This window comes from Crotalus tigris, unplaced genomic scaffold, assembly GCF_016545835.1.
Source record: "Crotalus tigris isolate CLP2741 ecotype Arizona unplaced genomic scaffold, ASM1654583v1 scf7180000024297.1652928, whole genome shotgun sequence".
Lineage (NCBI taxonomy): Eukaryota > Metazoa > Chordata > Lepidosauria > Squamata > Viperidae > Crotalus > Crotalus tigris.
The window spans coordinates 706897-725551 of record NW_024100470.1 but is presented as its reverse complement, the minus strand read 5'-3'; the positions used below and the strand labels follow the sequence as shown (position 1 = coordinate 725551).

At 36.1% G+C, this 18655-nt stretch overlaps 1 protein-coding gene across 1 annotated transcript; it reads left to right on the top strand.

Moving 5' to 3' along the window:
- Positions 1-768: 768 nt before the first annotated feature.
- Positions 769-15771, top strand: LOC120299452 (vomeronasal type-2 receptor 26-like). Its single transcript, XM_039324307.1, has 6 exons — positions 769-812; positions 4571-4859; positions 5147-6004; positions 10679-10906; positions 13591-13717; positions 14876-15771. The coding sequence occupies exons 1-6, from the start codon at positions 769-771 to the stop codon at positions 15769-15771; spliced, it is 2442 nt and encodes an 813-aa protein (XP_039180241.1).
- Positions 15772-18655: the final 2884 nt, after the last annotated feature.

Here is an 18655-nt window from a genome sequence, read left to right as displayed (position 1 = left end):
GTATGATGTACAAATCAATAGTAAGGGATAACTAATCAAGAAGATATGAAAAATATTTTAGTGATATAATGTGCCTTAATGTAAAAAATGATTTATATCCTGAAACCTATGAGCTTCAAAACATCCCTGCCAAAAAGAAAGTAAATGCCCACATTGTATCACTCATTGCACTAAAAGCATCCCTGGTACATGTAAAGCTAAACATTTGTCAACTTTCTGGGTGTTTCAAGATGCTGTTAATCTAAGGGATAACATGAATGCCTAATTTGCCACTTCAAGGTGTCCAATATTCCCTTTAATCATTTTTAAGGTACAGAAAAATCAAATTAACATCCCTTTCCACAATTCTGAAAGTCTGAGAGTCACTTTGGTGTAGCAGGCAAGATGCTAGGTCAGAAACAAGGGGACTGAGTGTTCCTGTCCTTCATTAGTCATGAAAACCTAAGTATGTTGATTTGAAACCTGGGGAGAGATATTTGATCTTAATGATGTTCAAGATCTTCTTCTCAGCCTCCCTGAGAAAGTAGTCTTATTCATCCAATTCTTTGTTGCATTCATCTTGGTATTTCATCGTCATAGTCAGCCATTCAGTCACATCTGACCCTTGGCCCCTCTACGTATCAGCATTCCTCAATAAATAAATGAACAACAATCAATTTTTGACTCATTTGTTCAACCTGGTTTTCTTTATCTATTTTTAAATCTGTTCTATGTGGAGAACAGATCACACTTTACTTATTGATTTATGCACAAATATTAAAAACTAAAATGGGTTCAAAAAATTTAAGTGTCAATGTATATTTCAGAGTGAGGTAAAGCAAGGATAGTAATACACATGGCCTCACCAATCTACAACTGGAATAGTCATAGCTGGTGTGCCATATGTGATGCAACAAATGTTCTCATGATTGCTGCAGGATTTTGAGAGCCAGAGATAGAAGAAGGAATATTCTGTTAGCTGAAGAAGCATACTGTAAGTCCAGGCTAACAGGCTCAACCTCCATTCTAATGCCCATTTCCAATTGAGCAGATTTTCTACTTTCTCCAAAGATGTCCTTCTAGAGCAGTGGTTCTCAACCTTCTTAATGCTGCGATCCTTTAATACAGTTCCTCATGTTGTGGTGACCCCCAACCATAAAATTATTTTCATTGCTACTTCATAACTGTAATTTAGCTACTGCTATGAATCGTAATGTAAATATCTGATATGCAGGATGTATTTTCATTGTTACAAATTGAACATAATTAAAGCATAGTGATTAATCACAAAAACAATATGTAATTATATATTATGAAATATTTATTGTGAAGTCATGTCCGACCCATCACGACCCCATTGAAAATGTTCCTCCAGGTCTTCCTGTCCTCTACCATCTTCTGGAATCCATTTAAGTTCACACCTCTTACCCCCTATTTTCTACTTCACGTCTTACTTCCAAAGATGCATTACTGTACAGCAATGTCTATTGAGAAATGATCAGGGCTTTTTTTCTCATAGAACACCCGGAATGGAGTTCCGGCACCTTTTTTGGATGGAACCTTGTAGGGTAGGCAAGATGGGTTGTATGATGTGTGTGAGTTCTGGCACCTTTTTTTTTTTTTTTTTTTAGAAAAAAAAAGCACTGGATATGATAAACATGTTTACTTCTGATATTTATCAAAATACTGCTGCAAAGAATGGTACTGATTATAACTAAGGATAGTTATTGTCCCTTCTTCTCCAAATCTTAAGGGAATTCCAACAGACACTGTAAAAACTATGACCACAGATTAAAACATTGCATTCTATTAATATCTGGTTTGAAAAACAGAAGTGCATGTAGGGGGAAAAAGAAGGACTTGTATTTCATTTGTGACTCTTTATTTTCTTAACTTTAGATAAAATTCTTTATCTTAATGTTAGATAATATTAAGGAATGATCAGCTTTTCAGTTGAATGGTAACATAGGAGCTACTGTTTGATGTCTACTATGACCACATATTATAGTGAATTGGTTATATTCAGAACTTTGGTTTTACTTTTTTTTCCAACTGTGATGTGCATTTCTCCTCCTTGCACCTGCAAACTTAGTAGTCCTCTTCCAATTGTCCATAAATACTATCAGTCTGGAGATTTAATCATTGCTGCTATTATTTATCAGGTTTTGTTTCTTACAAATGAGATCACTTTTCAAAGCCTTCCTTCTAGTGAAATCCTTGATCAGTACCTGTAAGTATCCTACTACTTCTCTTCCTCCTCCTTATTCAACACATCCTCTTTCTCCTCATTGCCACTAAAAAACTGTGTTTTCTTTCACTTTTTTTCTTAACTATATTGGTTGCTAGTTGGTATGACCAGTTTCAGTGACCATATTTAGTCATTTTTAATCCTGGACTGCACAAACATTTAATCTGTCTTAATATTGATGTTGAAATGGAGATGAATATTATTAGTTTTAACCATAAGTATATGAATTTCATTCTCCTCAGAAAACCTCTTTCCTTCAACAAAATCCCTTGTTGAAAGTAAAACCAGAAGCTTTCTGGTTAATTTTGAGCTTTTTGGTCTTTTATTTCATCCAGATATAAAGGAGGAAACACTATAGGGCATTATAGGTTATTATATGCCTAGGGTGTAAAAAGGATATGGCTTCCTTCTCTTAGAAAATACAGTTTACATATAGGTAATACTGAAATTAGATAGAAAAATAGAAATCTAATAGCAGTTTTTTTTCTGATGTATTTATTCCTAGCATCTTTAAAACTCTTTGTAATACTTTCTGACAATTGTTTTGAACTTCTCTTCTGTCAGTTTGAGGTTATGCCCCATCTTCTTGTTTTTTACTTAATATTGAAAATATTTCCTTCTGGAACCTCATTCACACTCTTAATATATTTAAAGTTACAATCATGTTCCCCCTTTTCTCCTATCCTCTAGGCTGAAACAAATTTAGTTTCTCCAATCTTTCATGGTATGTTTTATCCCTCAAACCTTGCACCATTTTATTGCCTATTTCTGGACTCACGTAATCTTATCAATATTTTTAATGAAGTCTCCAGAACTGGACACAGTAGTCCAAATAGAGACTGCTACTCTTAACTCAATGTTAAGTAGCCAAAACTAGGTCAGTGGTTCAGCAATCTAGAAACTTCCTGACAGTTAGAACAATTAACCAGTGGAACAATTGCCCCCAGAAGCGGTGAATGCTCCAACACTGGAAGTTTTTAAGAAGAGACTGGACAGCCATTTGTCTAAAATGGTATAGGGTTTCTTGCCTGAGCAGGGGGTTGGACTAGATGACCTCCAAGTTCCCTTCCAACTTTATTATTATTATTATTATTATTATTATTGTAATAATAATATTTGCTAGTGACCAAATTGCATGTGTCCAAAACAACAGTAAGCAGTAATTATATATATATATTCAATAATGATGGTGAAAATGCGACTCCCGGGCATAATTATAAATGGAATGAATAAAGCGCGTTCACCAGGAGAGTTTAAAGTTAAAATACTTTAATTAAAGTATTTTACTATATTAAAAGGTTGCCAAGCTTTCGTTGGGAAAACTCCCCAACATCTTCAGGGCTGAGAGACCGTTTCTAACAAGGTGGTTTAAACGGGTTCCATAGACATCTGCGCTTGGTTCCTAGACCGTGCGAGCGAAGATAAATACGGGAGCACGCAGCAGAGGAAAGATATTAAATTGCAGCTGATGAAGCCCCGCCTCCATGGTAGGATACACAATGACATTGAACTAAATCCCCCTGCTGCAACGAGAGCCAGTGCTGCCGGGAGAGGGCGGAACATAGCTTTAACAATACCCCCTGAGATCGATGGAAATGTGAACAAAAGTGCTCGAGAGAACGACGGAAGAAATCTTTACTCTGATTCCCCCTCCCATCTATCAGCTGTTCAGCGGGGAATGCTAGCACGGTCTAGGAACCAAGCGCAGACGTCTATGGAACCCGTTTGAACCACCTTGTTAGAAACGGTCTCTCAGCCCTGAAGATGTTGGGGAGTTTTCCCAACGAAAGCTTGGTAACCTTTTAATATAGTAAAATACTTTAATTAAAGTATTTTAACTTTAAACTCTCCTGGTGAATGCGCTTTATTCATTCCATTTATATATATATATATATATATATATATATATATATATATATATATATATATATATATAATTACTAAACATATATATATGTTTAGCTAGCAATAAATGCAAGAACACCAGGAAATTATAAAACTATAAAAAGTTTTAATAAATTTAGAACACCAAGCTTTCGCCGGCAACTGCAGGCATCATCAAGGTAATTTCCATTTCCATTTATTTATGCACATACTCCCCCTTCTCATTTAGCCCTTTGCTTTGATGATATTAACAGGTTGTTAACAAAGCTCAGCAATTAATAAAAAAAGCCTTTTATCTTACATCCCATAGCTCTTTATTTTTCTCTGATTGACTATATATGTGTGTGTGTGTGTGTGTCTGTGTCTGTGTGTGTATGTATGTATATATGTATGTATAAATTAAAACAGCTATCTAATTCTGAAACAGAAATATATTGACCCAGTTTACTTTCCCTGAAGGTTCATCACTCATAATTACCAGCACACTTTGGCTCTGGCATTTGCTATAAAGGAGATCAATGAAAATGATCTTTTACCTAACATTAGCCTTGGTTTCCATATCACTACTGACTATCCTCTGGAAAGTACAACTTATCATTTAGCAATGGAATTTCTATCTACCAAAGATAAATTTATACCCAATTACAAATGTAATGATGAGACGAACACAGTAGCTGTCATTGGAGGACCCCGTATTATCACCTGTGTCAACATGGCAGTCACTCTGTGCAACTACAAATTTCCCCAGGTGAGACACAAAAATGGATCAATATGAGTTCACCAGCTATTTATTACATTCAAAAGTTTTCTCATTTAAATGAAATGTTTGAGCAAGTCCATGAGCAATTCATAAGGCCGTCCCTTTTTGATTGATGAGTAAAATTGCATATGTCATGTAAAACTAATTTTTGAGCACTCTATTTTTGTATCCCACTCAGATCCAGAGATTGGGTTAAATAAACACTCATGCCTTGTTTTTTTTTTATTTTGTAAGAGATCTTTCGTTCCAATGTTCTTCTGACTTTCTCCATATAGATCACATATGGATCAGCTCCATTGATGAATATTGAAACACCAATGTTTGTCAAATGGATGTTCCCAGATGAGAACCACCAATTTAATGCAATACTGCACTTATTGTTGCATTTTGGGTGGACCTGGGCTGGGTTAGTTTCTCGATATGAGGAAGATAGAGACAGGTTCATCCAAAAGAGACTTTCCATGTTTTCAGAGAGAGGAATCTGCTTTGACTTTATAGAATGTCTTCCACAAATGAAGTATGGTAATGAAGCTGCTGAAATGATAGAAAATGTAGAAAATTTATACAAAATAATTATGAAGAGTACAGCCATTGCAGTCATCTTAAGTGCTGAAATTATAGGCATGTTGCCTTTGAGACTAATGATCTATCTTTTCAATTATGATAATATTCCAAAGGAGAGAAAAGCCAAAGTTTGGATCATGACAGCTCAAATGGAATTCACCTCCATTCGGATGCAAAGACAGTTGCCTATTGATTTCCTTCATGGTGCTCTTTCCTTTGCAATTCACTCAAAAAAGCTGACTGACTTTCAACAATTTATGGAAAAGAGAAACCCAAATGTAGAAAAAGACGATGGGTTTATTAGGGATTTCTGGAAAGATGCATTTGAATGCTCATTCTCCAGTGATATTGCAGATGGGAATGCTGAAAGGATCTGCACTGGAGAAGAGAAGCTGGAGACTCTTCCTAATTCTGTCTTTGAGACAACAATGAATGGACATAGTTACAGCATCTACAATGCAATCTATGCTGTGGCACATGCTCTGAAATACATGCGCTCTTCCAAACTCAAAGGGGGTCGAATAATGGATGAGAGGAGATGGAAGCTCTTCCTCCAATCACCGTGGCAAGTAATGTTGGCTAATACAAAATTGGGGGAAATAATAATGTATCAGAATAGGAAATGCTGTTGTTTTTTGTTTGCTTGTTATGTTTTGTTTTTAACAATTATAATGCTTTATAGCATAAAAATCTAATGGTTAAACATAGAAAAAGTTATAAATATACAAACTTTATTTTATGTCTAAAATAGCATGTACAGGATCTTCTTCAATCCATTATGTTTGTCAATTTTAAATGTAGAATGGTAGCATTATAATTTCTCTTAATTTCATCTTAATTTCTGATTCAACAATTGAAACTAATGGATGAAATTTCTAAATGGAATAACTGCAATATATTTCGAACAGAATGCTCGGATTATAATAAATGGTGAGGCCACTAACAAATTTAGTATCCAGAAAGGTACAAGACAAGGATGTCCTCTCTCGCCTTTGCTGTTTGTATATACATAGGAGATTTTAGCTAGAGTCGTAAGGCAAGAGGAGCAAATCAAAGTGCTCTAGATCCAGAAGGAAATATATAATCTCCAAGCATATGCTGATGAGTTAGTATTCATATTGGAAGATCCTGTGCAATCAGGTCAGAAGCTATTTGAAATACTGGAGGAGTATGGAGATTCGGCAGGCTTGAAAATAAACAGAAATAAAAGAAAGATCATAGCAAAAAATATGACCAATATACAAAAAGAAAATCTTGGGGGAAAATTAGGTATACAATAGTTCCTAAAATAAAATATCTGGGAATTGTTATTTCAGCACGTTATTCATCAGTCAAAGAGGACAATTACAGAAAATTAGTAAAGCACATAAAAGTTGACTTAGATCACTGGAGAAACTTACATCTTTCGCTTCTTGAAAGAATCTCAGCAGTAAAAATGAATACTTTACCCAAAATGATATTTCTGTTCCAAAATATTCCAATCCAATTAGATAAAAAAAAATTAAGAGTTGAATAAATTAACCTTGGATTTCGTGTGGCAAGGAAAGAAGGCGAGAATAAAACAAAAATCTCTACAGGATGCCAAAGAAAGAGGGGGATTAGGTTTTCCGAATTGGGAGCTGTATTATAAAGCAGCAGCCCTGATGTGGATTAGGGATTGGATTACTTTGGAAAATAAAAGATGTTTATATTTAGAGGGGCATGACCTCCAGCATGCCCATCTATGGACAGGTAAAAGTAAGAACCATCAATATTTCCTGAGACATAAAGTTCGGCAAGAACCGATAAAAAGTTGGAATATAGTTAAATGCCAACACTATATAGAAGCTCCAGGTTGGCTCTCACCATTAGAAGCAGTAACATACCCCAACTTATATAGGCAAGATAAGGCTATTACATATAACAATATCCTGTCAGAGGAAGGCCATTTAAAGCAAAGACAAGAGCTGAGACAACAGGGAATAGTCTTGGAATGGTGGTCCTACCTTCAGATGCAAGCGAGATATGTGAAAGATAAGGAAGAGTGGGGAATTAATAGACAAGATATGGGGCTTGACAAAATATTACTAGGTTCGGAGGAAAAACAAATTAAAGTCCAGTTGTCTTTGAAAAACCACCTTTGGGACAACCATGACCTGGATGAATGAGAATTTCCAAAGACATTTATATTCAAAGGGTATTATTATTATTATTATTATTATTATTATTATTATTATTATTATTATTATGGATCATCGCACAGTCAGCCAGATGTTCAGACTGGATTTGGCATTTTGTCTACCTATCGAGTCCTTACCCAGGACCTGGGATAGGCAGATGTGGATGTTTGATGGTATTACAGGTATCGTCGCAGGATGGAAGCAGTTCCTAGCAAGGCCGCCTTTTGCAATTGACTAATAGCGAATTTGTCAATGCCAATGGTGTTCAAGTGGTGCTCCAGTTGTTTTGGGATTGCACCTAAGGAGCCTATTACTATTGGTACTAACCTTGCTTGCTTTTGCCACAGTCTTTCTATTTCTATTTGTAGGTCTTTGTATTTTGTTATCTTCTCCAGTTCTTTCTCTTCTATTCTGCTATCTCCAGGCACTGCCACGTCCACTATCCAGACTTTTTTGTCTTTCTTATCGACAATTGTTAAGTCTGGGGTGTTATGTTGCAGGTGCTTGTCTGTTTGAATTCTGAAGTCCCAGAGCAGTTTAATTTTATCATTTTCTCTGACTTTCTCTATTTTATGATCCCACCAGTTTTTGCTTACAGGCAAATGATATTTTTTGCAGATCTTCCAATGCACCATTGTTGCTACTTTGTCATGCCGCTGCTTGTAGTCAGTCTGTGCAATCTTCTTGCAACAGCTTACCAAGTGGTCCACTGTTTCTTCAGCTTCTTTGCATAGGCGGCACTTACTGTCTGTTGCTGTCTTCTCAATTTTGACTTTGTATGCATTTGTCCTTAAGGCTTGGTCTTGTGCAGCCAGAATTAGTCCCTCGGTCTCTTCTTCAATTTTCCTGCTCTTAGCCATTGCCAGGTTTTATTATTATCTGCTTTCCCAGCTATTTTTTTCATGTATTGGCCATGTAGTGCTTTGTCTTCCCATGCCTCTATTCTGTTCTTCATTTGGTCTTTCTTGTAGGCCAGTTTGGTCTCTCCAGTAGTCAGTAAGCCTTCCTGATATACTAATTTCAGTGCATCTTCATCATTGTTCTTCAGATATTCTTCCAAAGCCATTTTTTCTTCTTCAACCATCTGATGTACTTGTAGCATTCCACACCCACCTATTTGCCTAGGTAGATAAAGTCTGTCAATGTCACTGCGTGGATGAAGGGCGTGATTCATTCATTGAAATTAGTGGGTGTATAACAGTTAGATGTTTCAACCAAAACCCATGCATTTCATCTTCACCTGGTGCTGACCAATTTTTGATTTTCTTTGCTCTTTTTTCTACCATTTTTGTTGTTATTACTAATTCTTTCATTTCAACTTCTGTTTTATTTGCATCCACCTCTTTTAACCAAGCCGCATCCTTTTTGTATTTCTTTGGATTATCCCATATCTACTTCCAGAACTGCACTGTTTCTTCCTTGTCAGGTACTGACTGATTCCTTGCAGTTTCTCCATTGATGGATTGGTAGAAACGTTTCTGATTGGATTGAAATTGGAGGTTCTGCCTATAGTTTGCAAATCAAGCTTCATATCTACTGATTTTCCTGGCTATAGCTGTTATTTGTTGCTTTATTATTTCCAGTGCTTCCTTGATCTTCCTTGTTTCTAAGTGGTATTTCTTGATTAGGTATTCTTTGGTTTTCTTGTTCTTCAGCTTCTTTTCTTTCATCTGTTCTAGCTTGCTTGCATGTGATCTTAACTTGCTGATCTTATTTTCTAGTCTAACCTTCCATTTTTCTGGTGCACTGTTTGTTTGTTTTTCTTCTTTGTTGATTTTGCACCCCAGGTATTCAGTTATAACTGCAGCTGTGCTGTTTGCCTCTACATTCTGAATTACTTCTTGTAAGGCTTTGATTTCTTTGCCCTGGGTAAACCTTTGCAGTTCGTCCAATTCTGTTTCTGTGAATACTTTATTTCGTGTTATAAATCGGCGTTGATCTGCTAGTCTCTGTTCTGTTATTTCTGATTCTGGATGTTGTTCTTTCCAGAACTGGTGCATTCGTTTTAGATATCCTCTTCTTGTTGGACTTGATCTGTAGTAACAGGTCATTATTTCTTTGTTTTCAATCACTGTGTATCTGCGACGGGTAAACACCTTTTCTTCCAGTAGTTCTGCAGCTGCTGGCCCTGGTTGCTCAGCCAACAGTCCTCAGTCTTGTAACCCATTTTTCACCAGATATCCAGGAACTCCAATATCTAGCGCGGACCTTGTTAACCCGGGCGACATCCGAGCCAATATGGCATTCTGCAATTTACGTCTCACCATATTTTTTATGGGAGAGACACTCTTTGTCTGACTCCTCTGATGAGACCTGTCCAGTATGGTTGAACCTCTGGCATAGCTCTCATCTTCCTCAGAGTACACAAGCCCCACAACCACATCAAGGTAGTGCCTCACTGGGGGTTATTATTATTATTATTGTTGTTGTTGTTGTCGTTGTCATTGTTATCGTTATTGTTGTTCTTATTGGTGTTGTCATTATTATTATAGAAATGACAAAAATAGAAATAGGGCTACTTTCAGTGAATAACAAAGCTGTCAATGAATCAAATGAAGAACATTTCAAGTTTGTTTATTTATTTTCAACCTGGACTTACCTATGGATGGAAGGAAAAGCCATTTTGTCTTAGATTTATCTATCTCAGAGAATTCTAGGTTGCCTACACCTTTTTTCACAATGCTGTAATCTCTGAATTTGAGGTAGAGTCAGGGCAACTGAATGGAGCTGAGCATTTACTGGCCAAGATGCCATTCCTGGCACCACATGGAGTTTGCAGCAGATATTTTCTCTTTGCACCCTGATTGAGAAACATCTATCACTGCTGAGGATTGAACTCTGAATCTTCACCACTAGGCCACCAGGCTGCTCTCAATCTTGCCTACACAATATGGCAATAGACTGAAATCCCCATTTATGAAATAAACTTCTTTACCAGTTTGAAATTGCTGTAGACTGAAGCAGATTTGAACAGCTTACTTTTCTTTAAGCCTAGAACAAATTGAAACAAATCAAGATTTTCCCATTCCCTTCAGAGATTCCCGATAACTTTCTGTGTCTTTTTTTTTTCTCTTCTTTATTTAGCTTCATCATTTTTTGCAACAAGTCTCCTTTAACAACAGTGCTGGAGAACAGGTTTCTTTTGGCCCCAATGGGGAACTAGAAACTGGATTTGATATTTTCAATTGGGTCACATTTCCAAACAAGTCCTTTCTGAAAATCCAACTTGGGAAGATCGATTGCACGGCTCCCCCAGACAAGCTCCTCACCATTTCTAAAAAAGAAGCCATTTGGCCTCTCATATTTAACCAGGTGAGTCTCATTTTTCCCTCTTTCTGAAATTATTAGCCACTGATCCATTGAAATAGATGTTTAAATAATCACAACTACAGCAACACTAAGAGTAAGCAAACCATATGCTATTGATCACAGGTAGTCCTTGACTTACAACAGTTCATTTAGTAACAGGTCACAGTTACAACACTGAAAAAAAATGAGGTATGATCATTTTTCACACTTAACAACTGTTGCAGCGTCCTCATGGCCATGTGATCAAAATTCAGATGCCTGGCAACTGACTCTTATTTATGACAGTTGCAGTGTCCCAGAGTCATGTGATCACCTTTTGTGAGTCATGGGGAAACCACATTCACTCAGCAATTGTAGTGATTCACTTAACAACTGTGGTGAAAAAAGTTATAAAATGGAACAAAGCTCAATTAACATCTGTCTCACTTAACAACAGAATTTTTGGGCTCAGTTGTGGCTGTAAGTCAAGGACTATCTGTATTATTATTTATTTATGAAACCTGTATGCTGCCTATTTTTAGATGGTTTGTAATCATAAAAGCAAGATGAAGCATTAAAACAATAAATATTGACAATAAAATTGATTTCAGATTGAAAGGATGAGAAGGAAGGGAGCAAGATTCACATGGGGAGGAGGTGAGATCTTATCTTAGTCCAGAATGATACATCCACTTTGAAGCTTCGGGCCAGTTCTCAGAATGAGGTCTTCAGGCCCTTTGGGTTGCCCAAAAGATGAGTGGGTATTTTTTTTCTTTTGAATGTGACATGAACACAAGCTAAAAAAGTCGAAGAGGTACGCATGCATCTCTGTGTGGGTCCTTAGTCCTTCTTGAGTTTGGTTGTTCTCTTGCAGACATTTCATTACCCAAACTAGGTAACGTCATCATTGTGGTTTCAAGTTCAGAGAGCACCAAACACCCCTCATTTTAACCCAGGGCTATGAATATTCTCCTTTACTGGAATCAGAGAAATGGCTTAAGATTTTATATCCAAAATATTTCTTTTGTTCCAATGCTAACCTACTTTAGTACACAAGATGTATTTCTAAAATATTTTAGAGATATACTTACTTTAAGATAAATAGAATGATTTCTTTAGAAAAGGGAATAAACAAATTTCATGATTTCGAGACTTCAGACTAAATCATTTAATGACCTCCTCTGGTTAGTGAAAAAGTTGGAACTTCAAGAGATGGTTAAGTTAAACACATTCATTAGAGAAACTACAATATCTACAGTTATGGCTGACTGGAAACCTCTGATATGTTTTTCACAAAAGAAGAAAAATGCAATTATAGTCTTTTAGTTTCAATGATTGGGTAAAAAAAGGATAATCCTAGAGTGAGAGATAATTTTGTAATAATTCTTGTATTGCTGAAAAAATAAATTAGGAGCTTCTTCCTATTTTTATCAAATTTTTGCACTTTTATTTTTTTTCTCATTCCTTTTTTCTTTCTTCTTTATATTCTGCATTAGTTTGTTAGTTTCTATATTACATTTAAAACTTTTAATAAAATGTCCCCCCCCCCAAAAAGATAAAATAGGAAAATTTTGCTAGAGACTTTATTTTCCATCTTGCTATCTAGCTAGTTATGCTAATCCAGGTAGAATAATATCATCACATGCGATCAAGAATTTAAATGGCTTTCTTCAACTCATTAAAATAGTCTGGAGAAACTCTGTTTTAGAAATATATTTCAAATATTTATTTATTTATCTTCATTTTATTTTATTTATTACATTTGTTTGCCATCCATGTCACCACAATTTTTGGGTAGTTTAGAACATTAAAATGAAATCATACATATATCTATAAATATACAAAATCATATCAAATATATAGAATATATATGAAAATATATTCAAATATATGATTCAAAAGCAATTTTTCCCCCTGTGGATTATATCTATCTGTCTGTCTGTCTACCTATCTATCTATCTGTCTGTCTGTCTGTCTGCCTGCCTGCCTGCCTGCTTGCCTATCTATCTATCTATCTATCTATCTATCTATCTATCTATCTATCTATCTATCTATCTATCTATCTATCTATCTATCTAATCATCTAACTATTCAAACATAATGCAGCAGCTTTCCAAATAAGATTGCACACTACCTATAAAAGTCGTAAAAGGGAGGAGGATGCATATATTTTCCCCTAATAATAAATTATAAACTAAACGGTGATGGATGGAATGTGATAGAAAAATTATTTCTTATCTGTTTCTACATTTGTAAGGCAGAATTTTACATGTTATGCATATTATTTTTATGGGATTGTAACATTTGCATTTGTCCTATAATTTTGCTGTGTTAAAGTATTTATCCTTCTTATAGAACTGTTTTTATTCTACTAGCAAAAGTCCATAATAAGGGTATTTAATTTGATTTGACACAAACCAAAAAATGGGACCTCAAGCAGATCATACTCTGAGGGATCCAGAATTAAAGATTTTCCCAAACTGATTTTAGAATACAGAGAAAGATCCATTGGTGAATGTAACATGCATGAAATAAGAAGCAGTTGAAGATACAATGGGGAGTTCACATCAGGAAGAAAACTGGAAAATTCAATACCAATTTTTGAATTAGATATGAAGAGTTTGTGTGTATATAATTGATGAAAAGAACAATCCCCTGGAAAAAAAATAAATCATGTGTGTGGATATTCTGATTTTATTTCTGAATAGACAATACCTCTTTCCATCTGTAACAAGGAGTGTCCTCTTGGCCATAGCAAGATAAAAGTAGAAGGAAAATTATCCTGCTGCTATGATTGTAAGCCATGCCCAGAAGGAAAGATAGCTGACCAATTGGGTAAGCAAGGGAATATATGAAATGTATCAATAATATAATAAATATAAACGGGGGCTGAATTTTAAATATATGTTATGGTGATTGAAAATTTTGAGCTTCACATCATATTGAAAGATTATAAACAGTTTTTTTTCCTTCTTCCTTTTCTTCTAATGTTTGAAAGTCAAGGGGATTTTTTCATGGGTTTTTAAGTGTTTTAACCTCCTATTCTACACAAGTTATTAATTTATTGATTTTTTATATTTTATTTTGTTTCATCATGAAAGGTAAAATATAAAACAGAAAAAAGCAGGACAAAATGTAAAGAGACATTGAGGAGTAAGAACAAAAATGAAAAAAAATGGTGACCTAAAAAAAGAGAAAAAGGTGGTCCAAATATCAAGTAAATTTAATATTTAACATATACAATCCACTCTGGCTTGGTCACTGAAAAAAAATACAGAAAAGTGATTGATTGATGAATTGATTCTAGAATTTATAAAGTTGCCTATCTCATATAATAAGCCTAAAGGCCTTCCCACAATCTTTAAAAACAGAAATCATAATTTAAAAATTCAACCTTGTTACCAGCTGCCAGACAAATCAATCTTCTGAGTCAATCTCCATCCTACTCCAGCACTTTTGGGAAAGAACAAGATTTTCCCAGCCTGCTACAACAATAAAATTTAGGGATACCTCATAATTCAGGTGGACATGTATAAGAAAAGAATGGATACTACAGACCAGATACAATTCTGAACTCCCAGATGAAAACATTTAACAACAAAAAAAAAAAAAACTAGAACATGCCTACCTATGAGACTTATTGGGAAAAATAGATAACATTGAAGAGTTCTGGTCTCATCTATTACTTTGCCCAATGACATTTAGGGATTTAATGTTGATAACCAGCAACTTCAAATGTGTATGGTAAGCCACTAGGATCCAGTACAGCTCATGTAGGAGTAGTAGGACTAAGTGAGTTAAATACATGGGCCGCTGCATTGCAGACCTGTTATGGATTTGAAATGGTCTTCAAAGGCAGCACCATATAAAGGGATTCCATAATCAAATGGGGAGAACAATAAATCTACAGAGTGCTGTAAAATCAGGGCATACTGACAAGGAAATTAAGATGCTTCAAAACAATAATGTTTCTATGAATGGTCTCTTTTTCAGACTTAGAAGACTGTTTCCCATGTCCAGAGAATCAATATCCAAACAAGGATAAGGATGGTTGCCTTCCAAAACGTATAGTTTACTTAACATATCAAGAAACTTTGGGGATTTCTTTGGCAGTGATTGCAGTCTCATTTTCTGTCATATCAGCTGTGATGCTGTGGATCTTCATTAAATATCAGGACACACCTATCGTTAAAGCCAATAACAGGAACCTCACCTATAGCCTTCTCATTGCTCTCTTCCTCTCTTTCCTTTGTACTTTACTCTTCATTGGACAACCTGACAAAGTCAAATGTCTCTTGCGACAGGCTACCTTTGGCATCATCTTCTCTGTAGCTCTTTCTTGCATATTGGGAAAAACAATTATAGTGGTCCTTGCTTTCATGGCCACCAAGCCCAGCTCCAAAGTTAGGAAATGGGTTGGAAAAAAGATGGCCACTACTATTATCTTAACTTGCTTCCTGGCTCAATTTAATATCTGTATAGTATGGCTGGCAACTTCTCCTCCCTTCCCAGATTCTGACCTGCACTCCATGGCTGAAGAAATTGTCCTGCAATGTAATGAAGGTTCAACCACCATGTTTTATACAGTCCTTTCCTTTTTGGGGTTCTTGACTACTGCCAGCTTCACAGTGGCTTTCCTAGCTAGGAATCTACCTGACAGCTTTAATGAAGTCAAGTTTATCACTTTCAGCATGTTGGTCTTCTGCAGTGTTTGGGTGTCATTTGTTCCAACCTATCTGAGCACCAAGGGAAAATATATGGTGGCTGTAGAGATCTTCTCCATTTTGGCTTCAGCAACTGGATTACTGAGTTGCATCTTTTTCCCCAAATGCTATATCATTATTCTGAGACCTGATCTGAACCAAAAGAAGCAACTAATGAAAAAATGAAACTGATTTTAATCACAAAATAAAGCAAAATTGCTCACTTTTAGCATATAGATTTTCCCCAGTTTTAGATTCTGCATTATTCCTTTATTTTCACTTCAATATGACATACAAACCTATTCACTGAGAAATTTATTTAACAACCTAGAGAATCTATCTGAATTTTTCTTTAAAATCTTAAATAATTATTCTGAGCCCTAATTAGGATAGTAATGGATAGCTAATTGAGAAGATATTAAAAATATTTTAATGTGCCTTAATGTAAAAATGTGCCTTAATGTAAAATGATTTGTATCCTGAAGCCTATGAGCTTCAAAACATTCCTGCCAAAAAGAAAGAAAATGCCTACTTTATATCACCCATTACACTAAAATCATCCCTGGTAAATATGAAGCCAAACATTGACGTGAAGTGTTAATACCACTTTACAATGCCTTGGTAAGGCTACACTTGGAATACTGCATCCACTTTGGGTCACCATGATGTAAAAAAGATGTTGAGACTCTAGAACAGGGGTGTCAAACTGCTGGCCCGAGGGCTGGACGTGTCATCAGGAAACCACACCCACCCCATTGTTGGCAATGGAGAAAAAACAACAATATGTTGTGCGACCTCACGTGATGCCACAAGTTTGATATGTCTGCTCTAGAAAGAGTTCAGAGAAAAGCAACAAAGATGATCAGGGGAATGGAGGCTAAAATATATAAGGAATGGTTGCTAGAATTGGGTATGTCTAGTTTAATGAAGAGAAGGATGAGGGGACATGATAGCAGTGTTCCAATATCTTATGGGTTGCCACAAAGAAGAGGGAGACAAGCTATTCTCCAAAGCACCTGAAGGCAGGACAAGAAACAACGGATGGAAACTAATCAAGGAGAGAACCAACCTAGAACTAAGGAGAAATTTCTTGACAGTTAGATCAATTAATCAGTGGAACACCCTGCCTCCAGAAAATGTGAATGCTCCAACACTGGAAATCTTTAAGAAGAGATTGGACAGCCATTATCCTGAAATGGTATAGGGTTTCCTGCCTGAACAGGGGTTGGACTAGATGACCTCCAAAGTTCCTTCCAACATTATTATTATTTTTATTATTATTATTGATCATCGCACAGTCAGCCAGATGTTCAGACTGGATTTGGCATCTTGTCTACCTATCGAGTCCTTACCAAGGACCTGGGATAGGCAGATGTAGATATTTGATGGTATTACAGATATCGTCGCAGGATGGAAGCAGTTCCTAATAAGGCTGCCTTTTGCAATTGACTAATAGCAAATTTGTCAATGCCAATGTTCAAGTGGTGCTCCAGTTGTTTTGGGATTGCACCTAAGGAGCCTATGACTATTGGTACTAACCTTGCTTGCTTTTGCCACAGTCTTTCTATTTCTATTTGTAGGTCTTTGTATTTTGTTATCTTCTCCAGTTCTTTCTCTTCTATTCTGCTATCTCCAGGCACTGCCACGTCCACTATCCAGACTTTTTTGTCTTTCTTATCGACAATTGTTAAGTCTGGGGTGTTATGTTGCAGGTGCTTGTCTGTTTGAATTCTGAAGTCCCAGAGCAGTTTAATTTTATCATTTTCTATGACTTTCTCTATTTTATGATCCCACCAGTTTTTGCTTACAGGCAAATGATATTTTTTGCAGATCTTCCAATGCACCATTGTTGCTACATTGTCATGCCGCTGTTTGTAATCAGTCTGTGCAATCTTCTTGCAACAGCTTACCAAGTGGTCCACTGTTTCTTCAGCTTCTTTGCATAGGCGGCATTTACTGTCTTTTGCTGTCTTCTCAATTTTGACTTTGTATGCATTTGTCCTTAAGGCTTGGTCTTGTGCAGCCAGAATTAGTCCCTCGGTCTCTTTCTTCAATTTTCCTGCTCTTAGCCATTGCCAGGTTTTATTATTATCTGCTTTCCCAGCTATTTTTTTCATGTATTGGCCATGTAGTGCTTTGTCTTCCCATGCCTCTATTCTGTTCTTCATTTGGTCTTTCTTGTAGGCCAGTTTGGTCTCTCCAGTAGTTAGTAAGCCTTCCTGATATACTAATTTCAGTGCATCTTCATCATTGTTCTTCAGATATTCTTCCAAAGCCATTTTTTCTTCTTCAACCATCTGATGTACTTGTAGCATTCCACGCCCACCTATTTGCCTTGGTAGATAAAGTCTATCAATGTCACTGGTCTTCCTATCCATTGCTTTTAGTTCTGCTTGAGTCCAGTCCACTATCCACCTCTAATCTTTTTCTTGACTTCAGTGTGCTTGATGTTGTCAGCTTGAAGGATAACCAAGTATTTGTAGTACTCTTCCTCATCCAGACTCTTAATGTTATTTTCGTGGGGCATCTTGATTCCTTCAGTTTTCACTATTTTTCCTTGTTTGATAGTAAGTGTGGCACATTTGTCCAAGCCAAACTCCATTACAATATCTTGGCTATATATACGGACAGTGTTGAGCAGCGATTCTATTTCAGATGATGTTTTTCCATACAGCTTCAGATCATCCATGTAAAGGAGGTGGGATAGTCTGGCAGATGTTTTTGATGTTTGATAGCCATGTCCTGAGTTATTCAGTATTGTTGACAGAGGAAACAGTGCAATAACAAATAGTAATGGTGATAATGAATCTCCTTGAAATATTCCTCTCTTGATATTAACCTCTCCCAGCTTCTCACCATTGATCTGCAACTGTGTCTTCCATTGTGCCATCGATCTTTGCACAAATTTTCTGATGTTTCTACTGACTCCTGTTATTTCTAGGCACTTGATTATCCAATCATGTGGCAGAGAGTCAAATGCCTTTTTGTAGTCAATCCATGCCACATTCAGGTTGGTCTTCCTTCTCTTGCAGTTTTCCAAGATCATTTTGTCTATTAGGAGTTGATCTTT